This window comes from Phyllobates terribilis, unplaced genomic scaffold (assembly GCF_046119375.1).
Source record: "Phyllobates terribilis strain yellow unplaced genomic scaffold, ASM4611937v1 Scaffold_4__5_contigs__length_816908805, whole genome shotgun sequence".
NCBI classification, from domain to species: Eukaryota; Metazoa; Chordata; class Amphibia; order Anura; family Dendrobatidae; genus Phyllobates; species Phyllobates terribilis.
In genome coordinates, this window is record NW_027362764.1 from 616,981,647 (window position 1) to 616,999,520 (window position 17,874).

The 17,874-nt window shown below is 41.6% G+C and overlaps 1 protein-coding gene across 2 annotated transcripts in view; it reads right to left on the reverse strand.

The window, feature by feature from the left end:
• Positions 1-1,717: 1,717 nt before the first annotated feature.
• Positions 1,718-17,874, reverse strand: part of ATP6V1H (ATPase H+ transporting V1 subunit H) — a 145,344-nt gene continuing 129,187 nt past the window's right edge. For both annotated transcript variants that reach the window (XM_073676728.1, XM_073676727.1), the window contains one exon: positions 1,718-2,070. In XM_073676728.1, coding sequence (XP_073532829.1) covers positions 2,010-2,070 — 61 coding nt within the window. In that variant the 3' untranslated portion in view covers positions 1,718-2,009. The remainder of the gene's footprint in view (positions 2,071-17,874) is intronic.

The following is a 17,874-nucleotide window of genomic DNA, read 5'->3' on the forward strand; positions in this document are numbered from 1 at the left end:
CGGGATTGGGGATGAGGGCTGCCACGCATACCAGGATTGGTGATGAGGGTTGCCACGCATACCGGGATTGGGGACGAGGGGTGCCACGCATACCGGGATTGGGGACGAGGGGTGCCAAGCATACCAGGATTGGGGATGAGGGGTGCCACGCATACCAGGATTGGGGACGAGGGGTGCCACGCAAAACGGGATTGGGGATGAGGGGTGCCACGCATACCGGGATTAGGAATGAGGGGTGCCACGCATACCGGGATTGGGAATGAGGGGTGCCACGCATACCGGGATTGGGAATGAGGGGTGCCACGCATACCGGGATTGGGAATGAGGGGTGCCACGCATACCGGGATTGGGGATGAGGGATACCATACATACCAGGATAGGGATGAGGGATGGGGTACCATGCATACCAGGATAGGAATGAGGGGTGCCACACATACCAGGATTGGGGGTGAGGGGTACCATGCATACCAGGATTGGGGGTGAGGGGTGCCACGCATACCAGGATAGGGGGTGAGGGGTGCCACGCATACCAGGATAGGGGGTGAGGGGTGCCACGCATAACCAGGATAGGGGGTGAGGGGTGCCATGCATACCAGGATAGGATGGTGGAGACAGGATGGGGGCAGCACAAATACAAGGAGGGGGGCAGCACATACCAGCATGGGAGACCATATACCAATAAAAATGCTCGCCACCCGGGCGTAGAACAGGTTCAATAGCTAGTATACAATAACTGGCAACGATAGACCCCTAAAGGGCTTTTAAACAGAGTCTTGTGCACTCCTTGTCTGACGAACCTGTGTCTATCGGACAGCTGGTTAGACCCAGTGATTGGCTACCCAGCAGGACCATGAGTGACAACATTAATTAATAAACTTTACTGACTAGGGGGAACACAAAAAGGGAAGTGAACCTGCCCCCCAGAGGCATAGCCGATTGCCAAGGCAGGGTGTGTTTGGGAGTCCACTCCCCCTTTATTGTTAGTGTCACAGGTGTGTCAGGTGTAATAGACAGTCGCTCTGGATCTGGCTGTAGAAGGTCACTGCGCTTGGCATTGCAGACATCTTCTTAATCCTTCTTCCTTTAAGACCCAGCGGCGACCCCCCTCCTGCTGCTGATTGACACACCCTTGCATGGGAGTTAAAACCACTCAGTTTGCTCCAGGCAATTGCCGGTGATACTTCTATGTTCTTTTGTGCATGCTTGGAGCACTAGCTGTTGGCTGGTTTCTTCTCTGGTGCCCTTGGAGGACAGTTGGCGTTACTACTCTGGTGTCTGCTCAAGCTAAGTTAATCTCCTTTGTTTGTCTACCTTGTTGTCTTTAGTTTGTAGTGGGGCCTGACCAGTGCTCACCCCTCTCCCTCCCTATCTAGGGCCAAGCTCTAGGGATTTACAGGGTTTAGGGTCCTACTCGGTGATTTGTGTTAAACCTATATAGGGACGATAAGGTAGGCAAGGTGTTATTAAATTTGCATAGGGGTCTCTACTCCCCCTTTCCCTAGTGTTTGGGCTTCCTCCCCCTCTTCCCTTCGTGTTGCACTTAGTCTTTCCCACACCTTGCGTGACAGTTAGGCTTGCCACAAGGAACAGAGCGGCACCGTCTAAGCGATGGCTGAAGGACACAGGAATAGAGACAGGTGTGCATACAGCACTTGAAACATGTCAGCACTATATAATTGAAGTGGAAAGCACAATAAAAGAATATAACAAGGTGGGATTGTTTCTGGAATGTTTTATTTGTATATTTCATGTAATAAATTAGTGAGACTACTAACAGATTTCTCCTCTTCAATTCTGCACAACTGATGCTTGTAGTCTCCGACCACCATGTCATAGTGAATTGTAACCCACAATAAACAGTTTCACATGAATACTTCTCTACAACATGGATTTGATCGGGCGAGGAGAGCAGACAACAAAGAGAGGGTCGTTAATTGAAAAAATAGGAAAAAACATGGTTTGGAGATACAGATGCAAAGCGTGGATGCTGCAGCACATTAATGATAGATTTAACTTCTGGCAGTCACTGCTGGGGGTTGCTCTGACTGCAGCTGTTTCCCCAGATATTCCCTGAAAGACATTAAATAAAAATATTAGTAAAGTAATAAGCAAATATATATGCGTCAGCTATACAGGTTCATTTACTATTGTATGTTGCATTTATTCCCTTTTCTATCATTTCCATATTAGTTTAAAGCTGTAAAGCCCACCACACACACACACACACACACACACACACGAGATGGCTGATGGACAAACAATGCTTTAGCCTATCATTTAAGCAGGAGCCATCTCAGACGACTCTCCCATACACAGAAGCACCAGGTTGGCCAAGCACTCTTGTTTTCTAGGAGAAAGGTGCCGCCAGAGATGTCTTATATCTGGTTATCTCAGAGAGAACAAAATGATCATCAGACCGAAATCAGACATGTTGGATCCTTACTTCCCCAGACAATGAGTTGTCTGGGGTCCCCATACACATTAGAGTGTCGGCCAAACCCATGTATGGAGGGCTTACATTGCCAGCAAGACAAGCATTTTTCTAAATGCAGACACACTGAACATGATAAAACTACCCGTGATAATCTATTACTAAGGGAAGCTGTAGTAGGTTACACATTTTTTTTTAGCAGTGGCTACTAAAGGAGAAATGTGGCATTACATTGTGCCAAAGAAAGTAAATGACCAACTAATATATGGTTATGCTGAGTCCTCCAGTGCAAGAGCCACTTCTTTACAGCTTATTTGTGACACCTCATGGCTTCCTCCTTGTTTACCCTCCATGCTCCTTGACAAGTCACGTACAATCTGTGAAGGTGCATGGAGGGAACACAGGAAAAGAGGAGAGGTGTCATGAGGTATCATTTACTAGCTGTAAAAGGAGTGGGGAGGAAGCGCTAAACAAGTGATGACAATATACCGTACATACTTAGTCCGTGCGCCTTCACAACTCTTATGTGACATATGAGGCATGACCGTATAGGACAGCAGAGAGTGAGGGGAAGGTGGAACATTAAAACACACACAGATAAGGATTGGTCAGGGTGGGGGGGGTTGACATGCATTACAAGCAAGTAGCACGCCACGCCCTCGTGATTTTTGATCGAATGTAGATTTCAATTCAATCATCTCCCAGGAGTAACCCTTTAAAGGAATATAATTTTACAGCAGCTTTAACAGTTCATGTAATTTATTTAGGAAATTACATAAACTTTGTGCCCCCTAACTAACAGATACCCTAAGTTAATAGATAAAACATTCATAAAATTATTCTTAATTATGTGCAGAGAATAATGAAGCGTTTCGTTTCTATGATGCGCCATCAGAACAAGTCCCCTCAATTACAATAATGAAACACCAGCCACCTCTGTGACAAACACCATAATTTACAGAACACAATCCCTGGAATCAGCTTGATATGCCGGTGATACGGAGACAGGAACAAGATGCAGTTATCTGTATTTAAGGGAGTCTTTTCCCTTTGTTCATCTTGTTATGAGCTATGGGGCACGGTCCATCAAACAGCAATGACATGCTATTAATAAGATTGCTGCTATAATCTTGTCCATCAACATTTTTGGGAAATACAGCGCACACATAATCCAGTCTGCTAGACGTAAACCATTTCACACTGACAGATCTAGTTTGCAGCTCGGGGTTTCTTGTAATAGAAAAAGTGATTTTATCAAACAGTAAATAGAAATGCAAAACTGCATATAGATTGGCTTCACGGGTGAAATCTCATTCTTGCTTAAAGTGTTGATTGAAGAAATGGGCGTCCTACCTCGAAGATCTTTACATTATACTCTATGGGAGTTCTAGAAACAAAGCATTTAATCCCATAGAGAATAAGAATTGTCAGACAGCTCGTTAAATAGATTGTCTGCTGTCACAACTCCTACTTGTTAGAAGGGTCTCTTGATAATATGCTTACCAAGAAGAGTGTCACCCTGCTGTTACCCCCCAGTAATTAGTTGTAACATGTGGGAAAACCAGTAATTAAAGCTGCATTTACAGCGGCTTGCGAAAGTATTCACCCCCTTGGCATTTTTTGTGTTTTGCTACCTCACAACCTGGAATTTCACAGTCTTTTTTGTGGGCTTGCATAATGTACAGAACATGCCTACAACTGTGAACATTTGGTTTTCTTTTTATTGTGAAGCAAACAACAAATAGGACAAAATAACTGAAAACTTCAGCGTGCATAACTATTCACCCCCCCCCCCTAAAGTCAGTACTTTGTAGAGCCTCCTTTTGAGGCAATAACAGCTTCAAATCACTTTGGATAAGTCTCTATGAGCTTTCCACATCTTACCACTGGGATTTTTGCCTATTCCTCAAGGCAAAACTGCTCCAAAAACTGCTCCAGCTCCTTCAAATTAGATGGTTTCCTCTGGCTAACAGCAATCTTCAAGTCCGACCACAGATTCTCAATTGGATTAAGGTCTGGGCTTTGACTAGGCCACTCCAAAACATTTACATGTTTCCCCTTAAACTACTCGAGTGTTGCTTTACCAGTATGCTTTGGGTTGTTTTGTTGGAAGGTGAACCTCTGTCCCAGTCTCAAATCATTGACAGACTGAAAAAAGTTTTGCTCAATATCCCTGTATTTTGAACCATCCATCTTCCCCTCGACTTGGACCATTTCCCCGGTCCTAGCCGACAACAGATATCCCCACAGCATACTGCTTCCACCACGTTTCACTGTGGGGATGGTGTTCTTTGGGTGATGAGTTGTGTTGGTTTGGCGCCAGACATAGCATTTACCTTGGTGGCCAAAAAGTTACATTTTGGTCTCATCGGACCACAGCACCTTTCTCCATACATTTGGGGAGTCTCCCACGTCTTTTGGCAAACTCAAAATGAGCCTTACACACAAGAATTGTAAGTAAAGGCTTTTTTTCCTGCCCACTCTCCCATAAAGGCCACTTCTATGGAGTTTACGGTCTTTTGTGGTCGTATGGATAGATACTCCAGTCTCTGCTTGGGAACTCTGTAGCTCCCTCAGGGTTTACTTTGGTCTCTGTACTGAGTCTCTGATTAATGCCCTCTTCACCAGGCTGAGAGTTTAGGTGGGTGGTCCTCTCTTGGCAGGTTTGTTCTGGTACCATTTTCTTTCCATTTGATGGTGCTCCGGGGGATCATCGCAGATTGGGATATTTTTATATAACCCAACCCTGACTTGCACTTCTCAACAGCTTTGTCCCTGACTTGTTTAGAGATCTCCATGGTCTTCATGGTGTTGTTTGGTTAGTGGTGCCGCTTGCTTAATGGTGTTGCAGCCTCTTTGGCCTTTCAGAAAAGGTAAAGTGTATATACTGACCAACCATGTGTCACTTAGATTGCACACAGGTGGACTTCCTTTCACTAAGCCTGTGACTTATGAAGGTAATTGCTTGCACCAGAAGTTTTTAGGGGCTTCATAGCAAAAGGGGTGAATACATATGCACATGCCAATTTTTAGTTACTTGATCCCATAAATTTTATTTATGGCTATATTTTTCTCACTTCACCAAGTTAGTGCTGATGTATCTCATGCAAATCGGATCACAAAAATATTTAAACACAGGTTGTGATATAACACAATAGGTAAAAAGCCAAGGGCGTGAACACTTTAGCAAGCCACTGTATACTAGTGGATTCTAGGAGCGCTCGTTTCGCGATAATTCGGCAGTGTAAACAGACTGCAAATCACTTGATGAACAAGCAAAACAATTGTTCGTGGGGTAAAATAGTTTTCAAGCTAGTTAAAAATCATCGTTCTTGGCAGCAGAGAACATGTGCTATTGAGAACAGAGGCAGTATATGCGCGCAGAACGATCTATCACTGATCGCTCTGTGCATTACAAAATGCGGCCTGCCTGTCTATAGCAAACACGTTACTGATCAATGGTCGATTAATGCCGCAAGTAGAGTAGTGTAAACCTGCTAAGTGTTCAATTTCTCTGCAGTGCCACCAAAGGAGAAATTAAGCAATGCATTGTTCCTTCTGGTCAAGAGAGGATAATCCTGAACAATTAGGCGTTAACTTGAAATTCCCTAACATAGTAAATCAATCAGTAGACACTCAAAGAATAAGCCCTTTAAATGACCACTGATGGACTTCACAACTGGGGTAATCCATACAGAAAGACACTAACGTAATGGATCTATCAACAACACTTAAGCAATGTGACCTAAAATTTAAGCAAAGTAAAAAAAAATAAAAAGTTAAATAGTTAAAAGTTTCTACACCAATATAGATGGCCTATCTTCTGGTCTTCAATATCTGATCGTGGGGGCTGACACCCGACCCCACAACCAGGGGTCGGGTGTCAGCTCAAAGTTCCAGCAGAAGATGAATGTAAAGAGTGTGACCGCACAGAGCAGCATCGCTCCATCACACTGTTTAGTGGTCGTTCTTAGGTACTGCAGATCAGTTCCAGTTATCTGAATAGGAGGTCACGTGCAGGACCAAGAGCAGAAACTAAAAGGGGTTACTTGGACAATGGGGTTGCATGCAGCAAGAGCTGTTAGCAGCCAACTGATGGTGGTCCTGGGAGGCTCCCATGATCTGATGTTGATGACCTATATTATGGATAGGCCATTAATATCAGTGTAACGATAAAGTATATTCACTATTCTAAAGCATGATCTGTCAAATTTAAAATTAACCTCCCCAAAAGTGGTGAAATTTTAGGAAATTAAATCTGACTGTTTTAGCAGATTTGGCTAATTTAGAAGTAAATTAATCTAAAATATCCTTATGATGTCCAGCACTGAAACAGAACAATGAGACCTGTACAATCTAGGCAAAGATCTAGCAGACAGCTAGCAAAGTAAAAAAAACGAGCAGAAAAAAAATGATAAATCTGCCATGTATAAAAAAAAAATCCATACCCTCCTGCTGAATGTGATTATCACAATAGATTTGCTTTTCACTCAGTTACGGCACTTGGTAATTGCTGCTCTAGAAGTGTGCTCCACAGCTAATCTTAGGAGGACTCTCACGATGGGCTTGTATCGGCAAATTAAATTACAGCAGAATGATCCTAGCTATTCTTTCCGCTCATTTATATGTATTAAAGAGCACTAGTTCACAAAACTCATCCTTTTAATTTGTTTAGGTGAATGTGTGTTACATGCATTGATCATGGGTGAAAAATCTGGATTCGTTGTGAAAAAGAGAATGGACTATACACAAAAAAAGTGACAAGAGACAACAAGGGTGTAGGCCAACAGTCCACATGGACTAAAAAGCCTGATGTCTCACATATTCGCAAAAAAGTGCAAATAATGGACTGTGGCATACAAATCGTGGGGTCTCGGGTTGAGGAGCATGTCAAATGCTTATGATTCTTTGTGCTTTCTTGACTGAGGGGTTTGCAAGCATTACGACAACTCACTTTTTGGAATGCTACAAACAAATCTCAAAGTGATCCTTTTACAGTCCCTTCTACATTGATTCAAGAAGATAGTTGAATTGTTAAAAAAAACATTCTAATTTAAATTAGGTTGAATTCAGACAAGCATATGAAGAATCATCTGTTTCGCCTTCTGAAAAAATTGACAATCCAATTCAGTTAGCTGCATAATTCTTTAAAACGATTCTTTAAAAAATGAATGCTATACCGAGCTGTGTCCATATGGTGTTCATTTTTTTTTTTTTTTTTTTTTTTTGGAGGGTGGAGGGGAAATGGGGGGTAACACAATCATTGAGTTCAACTTAGGAGTTTTGCGGACAAGACAGATTTTATTTTTCACTGTGTGCCTCCGTAAAAGAGCTCTCATCTAATTGAGCCACTGCCTTGCAGCGGTCCACGTGTGATCTGTTGTCCTTCGTTAAATCCCCAGGTACCATGGCAATTGATCAGTGCCCGCTGATCCTGTTGCAGTGAGTCTGAAGGGATATAAGACGGATTTAACTGGGATCAGAGTCTGGGATCAGAGTTCGCTCTGATTTTGCCAGTTGCCACAGGAACGTGTCTGTGCATTTCATTAATGGTCCTGATGATCATGGGGGTACAGTAACCGTACCCACACAATCAAGGCACATAGTAATAGCAAGTCCTCCGTTGTATTAGTGCTGCTCCAAAATATGGGTTGTCAAAGGGTTAAATCAATAAGTAGCAGCAAATAAATAGAAAATATATTACAAAGTTTTCACTTTTTCCTGAGCAGCATGATTGACAGCATACTCAAAGTAACATCCCAGATCTGAGTGACATAGGATGTGAAGTTCCGAAATAATTTTGTTCTGATAATGCTTAATGGCTTCTGTAGGATCCCTGAGGATTTCAAAAGCCATCCACACATTAAGGTAGATCAGAAAATAGGAAAAATGCCTTGTAGTCTACATTTTGTACCTGCAGATGAACAGCAACTTTGACAATCATCTAGTTAATAGGCTATTAAGTGACAAGTAGAATTAGGGCTGTCTGTCAAAATGAGAGGAGGTATAAATAACTCTAACCAATACTTTTTTGGGGGAGGTGGGTGAATCTGAAATAAGATCAAGAGTCATAAGACTATTGTATTGGCTTTGTAATTTACACATATTATGATATCTGTTATTCCTGAGCTATTGGAGTAATGCTGCACTGCAGACATTATAGGGAATGACTGTCCATTAGAGATATTTCTGCACGACATCTAGTGGGGCGCATTTAACCAAATGCTTTTAAGTAGCTTTGCCTTTATGATTCAGGAAATGTGGAATTATTTTTGTTGAATTATTATGTATGATGGAATGGGAAATAGAAAAATAGCAAAGTGCAATGCAAACTGCTTCCAAAGGTGGTTGCGACAAGCTGTAAGTAACCCTTCATTACAACAGGGCAAAATATAGGCTGGATCCTAAAATTTGGGTTTGCTTGTTTCCTCCCAGTCGCGGGGCGATGAAGCTTTATTTGAAATTTCACATTAAAGAATGGAACTGTGCCTATAGTATCTGATTTATAAAATTCCACATATTTTCAGACAAATTGAACAATTAAATAATTCTAGGGAGATTTTGTTTATTCCACAAAAATTGATATCAGATCATATAGTTAATCTAACAGTGTTATTATGTTGCCCGGCGCCTGCACGCAGCTGAATGCTGGAGGGGAGAAAATTAACTTCATTCTCCCCGCCAGCATTCGGTTTCAGTCATGGGGGCAGGGGCGCCGCTGGTTCAGTCACCGCTCTGTACACTGCTCTGAGTTTACAGAGGGGCCACTGCAACTGCGCCCCCGGCCCTGACTGACATTCCCTCTGCATTGGGGCTGTCAGTCAGGGCTGGGAGAGCGGTTACAGCGGCAGCTCTGTATACTCAGCGCGGTGACTGAACTGGGGTCACCCCCGCCCCCATGACTGAAACCGAATGCTGGCGGGGAGAATGAAGTTCATTTTCTCCCCGCCAGCATTTGGCTGCATGCAGGTGCGAGACAGCATAATAACGCTGTTAACCTGCAGATTAACTGCATATCTGTAGGTTAATAGCGTTATTTCTGGTGACAAGTTCCCTTTAAGCCCAGATAAGTTCTAAAAGTTTGCTTTGTAAAGAATCTACCTTAAAGTGAACCTGTCAGCAAATACGGACTTGGCAGCATGTATCAACCACTGGCTGTGTGATCTCAGCCGAGCATGTTTGACTCTGAAATGCTTCAGCCAATGGGGACCGAGATCCGCGTAGACTAGTCGGACTGGTGGGTCCCCGACGTCTTCTCCCTGCCCACTGCCTGCATTGACGGGTTTCTGCCTATGTGCATTTATAGGGAGATACTGGCTACTCCAGGGCAGCAGTTGGGGAGAAGCCACTAGGGAACCGCCAGTCCGACTAGTCTACAGTGCGGCTCAGTCCCTGATGCCTTTTAGGCTATGTGCGCACATTCAGGATATGAATGCGGAAATTTCTGCAGCATTTCTGCATCTCTTGGCAGGAAAAATGCTGCGGAAAAAATGCACGTTTTGCCGCGATTTTGATGCATTTTTGGACATCAATGAATGCCTTTTGGAGCTAAATAAAGATATTTGAAAAAAGAAATGTAGGACATTGCTTTAACCCATGGATTACCGTCAGACCTGGGGTGAGTATATTGGTTAATTTAAATGATTAAAAAATGTGTCTGTCGTATTTCAAATAAAGTGTTTACTCTGTGTATGTGTTTATTTAACTCTTTACTTTAGTTAGGTTCGGTGATGAAAGGGTCTTATTGACACCTTTTCATCACCGAAAACAAGTTGGGGGGAAGCTAAACTTAAATGTTTGGCCACACCAGGGGTGCACCAAGTGGCTGGACTTGGTTTTAACACTCATTCTGTTCTGGCAGAGTCCTTTTAAGATGGAATAAGAAAACCAAGGTAGAGTCTATACATTCTACCTAAAGTAGAATATACATATAGGACATTCTAAAATGTCAAAGACAAACAAGCAGGGGTGCTTTGATGGAGACTTCTGCTGATGGGAACTTGCCATGGGTGCATAACAGTTAAAATTGCTCCTAGTTTTATTCAAAGGCTCCTATGTGAAGGATGAAGAGTGGGTACGGAAAGTATTCAGACCCCTTTCAATTTTTCACCCTTTGTTTCATTGCAGTCATTTGGTAAACTCTCATTTTTTTCTCATTAAAGTTGTTAGGTCTTATATAGACAGGTGTGTGCCTTTCCAAATCAAGTCCTATCAGTTTAATTAAACACAGCTGGACTCCAATGAAGGAGTAGAACCATCTCAAGGAGGATCACAAGGACATGGACAGCATGTGACTTAAATATGAAGGTCTGAGCAAAAGGTCTGAATACTTATGATCATGTGACATTTCAGTTTTTCTTTTTTAATAAATTAGCAAAAAATTCTACATTTCTGCTTTATTTCAGTCAAGTTGGGGTGCAGAGTGTACTTTAATGAGAAAAAGATGAACTTTTTAGAATTTACCAAATGGCTGCAATGAAACAAAGAGTGAAAAATTTAAAGGGGTCTGAATAATTTCCGTACCCACTGTATGTATCCGGAGAAGATTTGGTAGGAAACTGATCAGAGGCGCAATACCACACTGCACCAAGTACTAATGTAGACTGTACAGACAAGAAGAGCACTTGGGGAGTTTTTTTCCTGTCACTCTGTATTTCTTGCAGACTATATACTTCCACAATCATAAAGCCTTCACGGTCTCTAAGGAGATCTCTCCACATCGTGCAATGAACCTTCTGAAAGGAGCCAGCATTCTGTCTGAAATCACAGCTCGGCATGCCAGTTTCACTTGACCACATATAAAAATAAGGTCAGAAGCAAATCCACATTACTGTATCTAGCAGATGGGTCCCAGATGAAGCCGTAACCATAGAATATTGAATTATTTAAATAAATATATATATATATTCTTCATATTTAAATAATTCAGTATTGTATTCCTGAGAGCAGAGTGATAAAGACATTGAGTTAATGGCTCACAGTAAGAATGAAAAATAGCAGTGATTCCGAACTAGTCTTCCACAGGTGGGGTGTTGGGAATAATTCTAAGCAAGTAAAGTCAGTATTTAGGTCATAGATTTATAAAGTTGGGCACAGGGTGGGCCTTGAGCCATGCGGTTTGCAGCCTCTCCGGGGCGACTCCTGCCTTTGCAGCTCTGATAAGTGTTTAGGATTCAGTGAAACGGTGCTTGATTCATGGCACCGTCCTAAAATGCCGCACAGCTGCTCTGAACGATCGATTGATAAATCATTCCTAGTCAAGGGAATTCTTGATTGCAGTCTAATAAATACATTTGAGTCACTTTGTGCTATGTACTAGCAATGCTTTAGGCTTAAATAAAACAAAAACAACACCTATGCACCTGTCTCCTAAACTAAAAATGTAGCGCTCCAAAACTTTTCGTTGCCAATTTTACGAGTACATATCATTATTATAACGACTTACTGTGTGCAATGCTCTGAATCTCTCTCCTTCTGACTGCTCCTTTTTCTGATACTAACAGCTAGTCAACTTCAAACTCTAAAGTTTCCTATATGCATAAAAACAACTGCTATTATACTGCCCTACGGACATGAACAGCTAAAATAGTACTGCATGTACAAGAATATAAATACTGCCACCATGTACAGGAGTATGACTACTATAATACTGCCTCCAAAAATATATATCTGCTATAATGCTACTCCCTATTTAAAAAAAAAATATAACTACTATAATACTGCCCATGTACAAGAATATTACAATTATAATACTTCCACTGTGTACAAGAATATAACTACTAAAATACTGCCCCTATAGATAAGAATATAACTACTACAGTGCTCAAAAAAATAAAGGGAACACTCAAACAACACATCCTAGATCTGAATGAATGAAATATTCTCATTGAATACTTTGTTCTGTACAAAGTTGAATGTGCTGACAACAAAATCACACAAAAATCATCAATGGAAATCAAATTTATTAACCAATGGAGGCCTGGATTTGGAGTCACCCCGAAAATTAAAGTGAAAAAACACACTACAGGCTGATCCAACTTTGATGTAATGTCCTTAAAACAAGTCAAAATGAGGCTCAGTATTGTGTGTGGCCTCCACGTGCCTGTATGACCTCCCTACAACGCCTGGGCATGCTCCTGATGAGGTTGCGGATGGTCTCCTGTGGGATCTCCTCCCAGACCTGGACTAAAGAATCCGCCAACTCCTGGACACTCTGTGGTGCAACGTGAAGTTGGTGGATGGAGTGAGACATGATGTCCCAGATGTGCTCAATCGGATTCAGGTCTGGGGAACAGGCGGGCCAGTCCATAGCATCAATGCCTTCATCTTGCAGGAACTGCTGACACATTCCAGCCACATGAGGTATGGTATTGTTCTGCATTAGGAGGAACCCAGGGCCAACCGCACCAGCATATGGTCTCACAACTGGTCTGAGGATCTCATCTCGGTACCTAATGGCAGTCAGGATACCTCTGGCGAGCACATGGAGGGCTGTGCAGCCCTCCAAAGAAATGCCACCCCACACCATTACTGACCCACTGCCAAACCAGTCATGCTGAATGATGTTGCAGGCAGCAGATCGCTCTCCACAGCGTCTCCAGACTCTGTCACGTCTGTCACATGTGCTCAGTGTGAACCTGCTTTCATCTGTGAAGAGCACAGGGCACCAGTGGCGACTTTGCCGATCCTGGTGTTCTGTGGCAAATGCCAAGCGTCCTGCACGGTGTTGGGCTGTGAGCACAACCCCCATCTGTGGACGTCGGGCCCTCATACCACCCTCATGGAGTCGGTTTCTAACTGTTTGTGCAGACACATGCACATTTGTGGCCTGCTGGAGGTCATTTTGCAGGGCGCTGGCAGTGCTCCTCTTGTTCCTCCTTGCACAAAGGCGTAGGTAGCAGTCCTGCTGCTGGGTTGTTGCCCTCCTATGGCCTCCTCCACGTCTCCTGGTGTACTGGCCTGTCTTCTGGTAGCACCTCCAGCCTCTGGACACTACGCTGACAGACACAGCAAACCTTCTTGCCACAGCTCGCATTGATGTGCCATCCTGGATGAGCTGCACTATCTGAGCAACTTCTGTGGGTTGTAGAGTCCGTCTCATGCTACCACGAGTGTGAAAGCACAACCAACATTCAAAAGTGACCAAAACATCAGCCAGAAAGCATTGGTACTGAGATGTGGTCTGCGGTCCCCACCTGCAGAACCACTCTTTTATTGAGGGTGTCTTGATAATTGCCAATAATTTCCATCTATTGTCTATTCCATTTGTACAACAGCATGTGAAATTGATTGTCAATCAGTGTTGCTTCCTAAGTGGACAGTTTGATTTCACAGTTTGATTTACTTGGAGTTATATTCTGTTGTTTAAGTGCTCCCTTTATTTTTTTTGAGCAGTGTATAATACTGCCCCCATGTACAAGAATGCTTATGTTAAAGAATATAACTACTATAATACTGCCCCCTATATATAAGAATAACTACTATAATATTGCCAAATCTGTGAAAAACAAAACTGCTCCATAAATTTACATGCTTGATCAGAATATAGAAAAGACCTCAGCACCAAAGAAGACAGAGGCTATTAATTATTGTTTCAAGCTATAATTTTAATGAGATCTGGTATAGGGAGGAACAGCTAACATATGACATTTCGGCCAACAAGCACCATTTATCGGTCAAAACATCGGACACTATCTATTCTTCCATATGCCAGATATCAATACTGTAAATTTACAACTTGAAGAATTAACAGCCTCGGTCTCCTTCGGTGCAGAAGTCTTTTCTATAATAGTGCCCCCATGAACAAGAATATAACTACTATAATACAGCCCCCTATGTAGAAGAATATAAGTACTATAAGGTCATGTTCACACTACGCTTTTTTTCCAGCATTTTTTTATGCAAATTTTCATCTGCCTTTTAAAGTACCAACAAACAAAACCTGACATTTCAGAAATCTCATGCACACAGCTTGCCTTTCATGTCATCAGTATTTTGTGCTTTGCGTCTTTTTTTTGCACAATAGAGCGTGTCACTTCTTTCAGCATTTTTTTCAACGTTTTTCACCCATTGAAAGTGATGGAGGGTGAAAAAAAATGCTGAAAAAACACCTAGTGTGGACATAGTTATCAGGTTCTGCTGTGTTTTTAATGAAAAAAGCAAGTATAGAAGTATGTGAAATTAATTTATTTTTGTGATTTTACCATCTTCTCCTTGTCACCTGAGATGGCAGTTTGGATTAGGAGAGTTTAATTAAATTAGTGATGTGTACAATGTAAACATTGGCTGAGCTAGGTGTGAGATTGAACAATACCTGTGGCCCACGGAGGTGTGAAATTGAATAATTCCTGTGCAATTCAAAATGGCAGACCATAGTGTGAAAATAGTGTCCTACAAACTCAATGCACTGCCAATGTCTGAGGTAAACTATTCCTGAACAATTCAACCCCCCCCCCCGTTACATTTGTAATTCTGGTTAATATGGTCTCACATGTCTAGCATTGGTGACCTGTGTTCATGCTTTTGTGGTGGAAGCAAAGCTGAACTTTGGGATCCTGAAAAACGCATCAAAAGCGCAGCAAAAACCGCACCAAAACCTGCATTTTTGCACAGTTTCTTTCCTGCCAAGAGATCAGGTTTTGCTTCAGAGAAAAAACGCCTAGTGTGAACATAGCCTAATACTGAAGAAGAAAAATCCAGCATCCAGAGTCTTCCACAAAAAAAAAAATCCCAAAATTTTATTTGTGAAAAAATTCCAAAGACTATTCAAAAAAAGGAATAAACCGCAACCACACACCACCATTGCCACTTAAAATATATTAAAATACAGGGCAAAAGGTTAACCACCATTTAGGGGTGGGGGGATTACAAGCGCAAACTAATCAACCGAAAGACATGGTGGATGTACATTTTGAATACTATATCACCTTTAGGTATCAACATCAGACATCTTATTTATCATTATGAATAATATTTATTTTTTCTTTGAGAAATTCTATCATTAATATTCACCTGCTAATCTAGTAGAGCTGTGATTTGTCCGATTCCATCATATGTTAGTACCAGGATATGACAAAATACACCGTCTGTTCACTTTTTACTGTGCAATCTTTAAGAGCATACATCCAAATCGCGTTTGCCGTGTATTTTAATATATTTTAAGCGGTGGTGGTGTGTGGTTGCGGTTTATTCCTTTTTTGGAGTTTTCTTTAGAATTTTTTCACAAATAAAACTTGGATTTTTTATGGAAGACTCTGATGCTGGATTTTTCTTCTTCAATTCCTCTTTCCGAGCATTGGATCTAAATTCGGATGAGCTGACTTTAGAGACTTTCTCTTCCCCTTTTTGTACTATAATACTGCTTTCATGTACAGAAATATAACTAATATGATACAGACCCCATGTACAAGTATATAATTACAATAATATTGCCCTTATGTACAAGAATAACTAACAACTACTATAATACTGCTCCCTATGTACAAGAATATAATTACTATAATACTGCCCCCTATGTACAAGAATATCACTCCTATAATACTGCCCCCATGTACAAGAATATCACTCCTATAATACTGCCCCCATGTACAAGAATATCACTCCTATAATACTGCCCCCATGTACAAGAAAATCACTCCTATAATACTGCCCCCATGTACAAGAATATCACTCCTATAATACTGCCCTCATGTACAAGAATATCACTCCTATAATACTGCCCCCATGTACAAGAATATCACTCCTATAATACTGCCCCCATGTACAAGAATATCACTCCTATAATACTGCCCCCATGTACAAGAATATCACTCCTATAATACTGCCCCCATGTACAAGAATATCACTCCTATAATACTGCCATGTACAAGAATATCACTCCTATAATACTGCCCTCATGTACAAGAATATCACTCCTATAATACTGCCCTCATGTACAAGAATATCACTCCTATAATACTGCCCCCATGTACAAGAATATCACTCCTATAATACTGCCCCAATGTACAAGAATATCACTCCTATAATACTGCCCTCATGTACAAGAATATCACTCCTATAATACTGCCCCCATGTACAAGAATATCACTCCTATAATACTGCCCCCATGTACAAGAATATCACTCCTATAATACTGCCCCCATGTACAAGAATATCACTCCTATAATATTGCCCCCATGTACAAGAATATCACTCCTATAATACTGCCCCAATGTACAAGAATATCACTCCTATAATACTGCCCTCATGTACAAGAATATCACTCCTATAATACTGCCCTCATGTACAAGAATATCACTCCTATAATACTGCCCTCATGTACAAGAATATCACTCCTATAATACTGCCCCCATGTACAAGAATATCACTCCTATAATACTGCCCCAATGTACAAGAATATCACTCCTATAATACTGCCCTCATGTACAAGAATATCACTCCTATAATACTGCCCCCATGTACAAGAATATCACTCCTATAATACTGCCCCCATGTACAAGAATATCACTCCTATAATACTGCCCCCATGTACAAGAATATCACTCCTATAATATTGCCCCCATGTACAAGAATATCACTCCTATAATACTGCCCCAATGTACAAGAATATCACTCCTATAATACTGCCCTCATGTACAAGAATATCACTCCTATAATACTGCCCCCATGTGCAAGAATATCACTCCTATAATACTGTCCCCATGTACAAGAATATCACTCCTATAATACTGCCCCCATGTACAAGAATATCACTCCTATAATACTGCCCTCATGTACAAGAATATCACTCCTATAATACTGCCCCCATGTACAAGAATATCACTCCTATAATAGTGCCCCCATGTACAAGAATATCACTCCTATAATACTGCCCTCATGTACAAGAATATCACTCCTATAATATTGCCCCCACATACAAGAATATCACTCCTATAATACTGCCCCCATGTACAAGAATATCACTCCTATAATACTGCCCTCATGTACAAGAATATCACTCCTATAATACTGCCCCCATGTACAAGAATATCACTCCTATAATACTGCCCCCATGTACAAGAATATCACTCCTATAATACTGCCCCCATGTACAAGAATATCACTCCTATAATACTGCCCCCATGTACAAGAATATAACTACTATAATAGTGCCCCCATGTACAAGAATATCACTCCTATAATACTGCCCTCATGTACAAGAATATCACTCCTATAATACTGCCCTCATGTACAAGAATATCACTCCTATAATACTGCCCCCATGTACAAGAATATCACTCCTATAATACTGCCCTCATGTACAAGAATATCACTCCTATAATACTGCCCTCATGTACAAGAATATCACTCCTATAATACTGCCATGTACAAGAATATCACTCCTATAATAGTGCCCCCATGTACAAGAATATCACTCCTATAATACTGCCCCCATGTACAAGAAT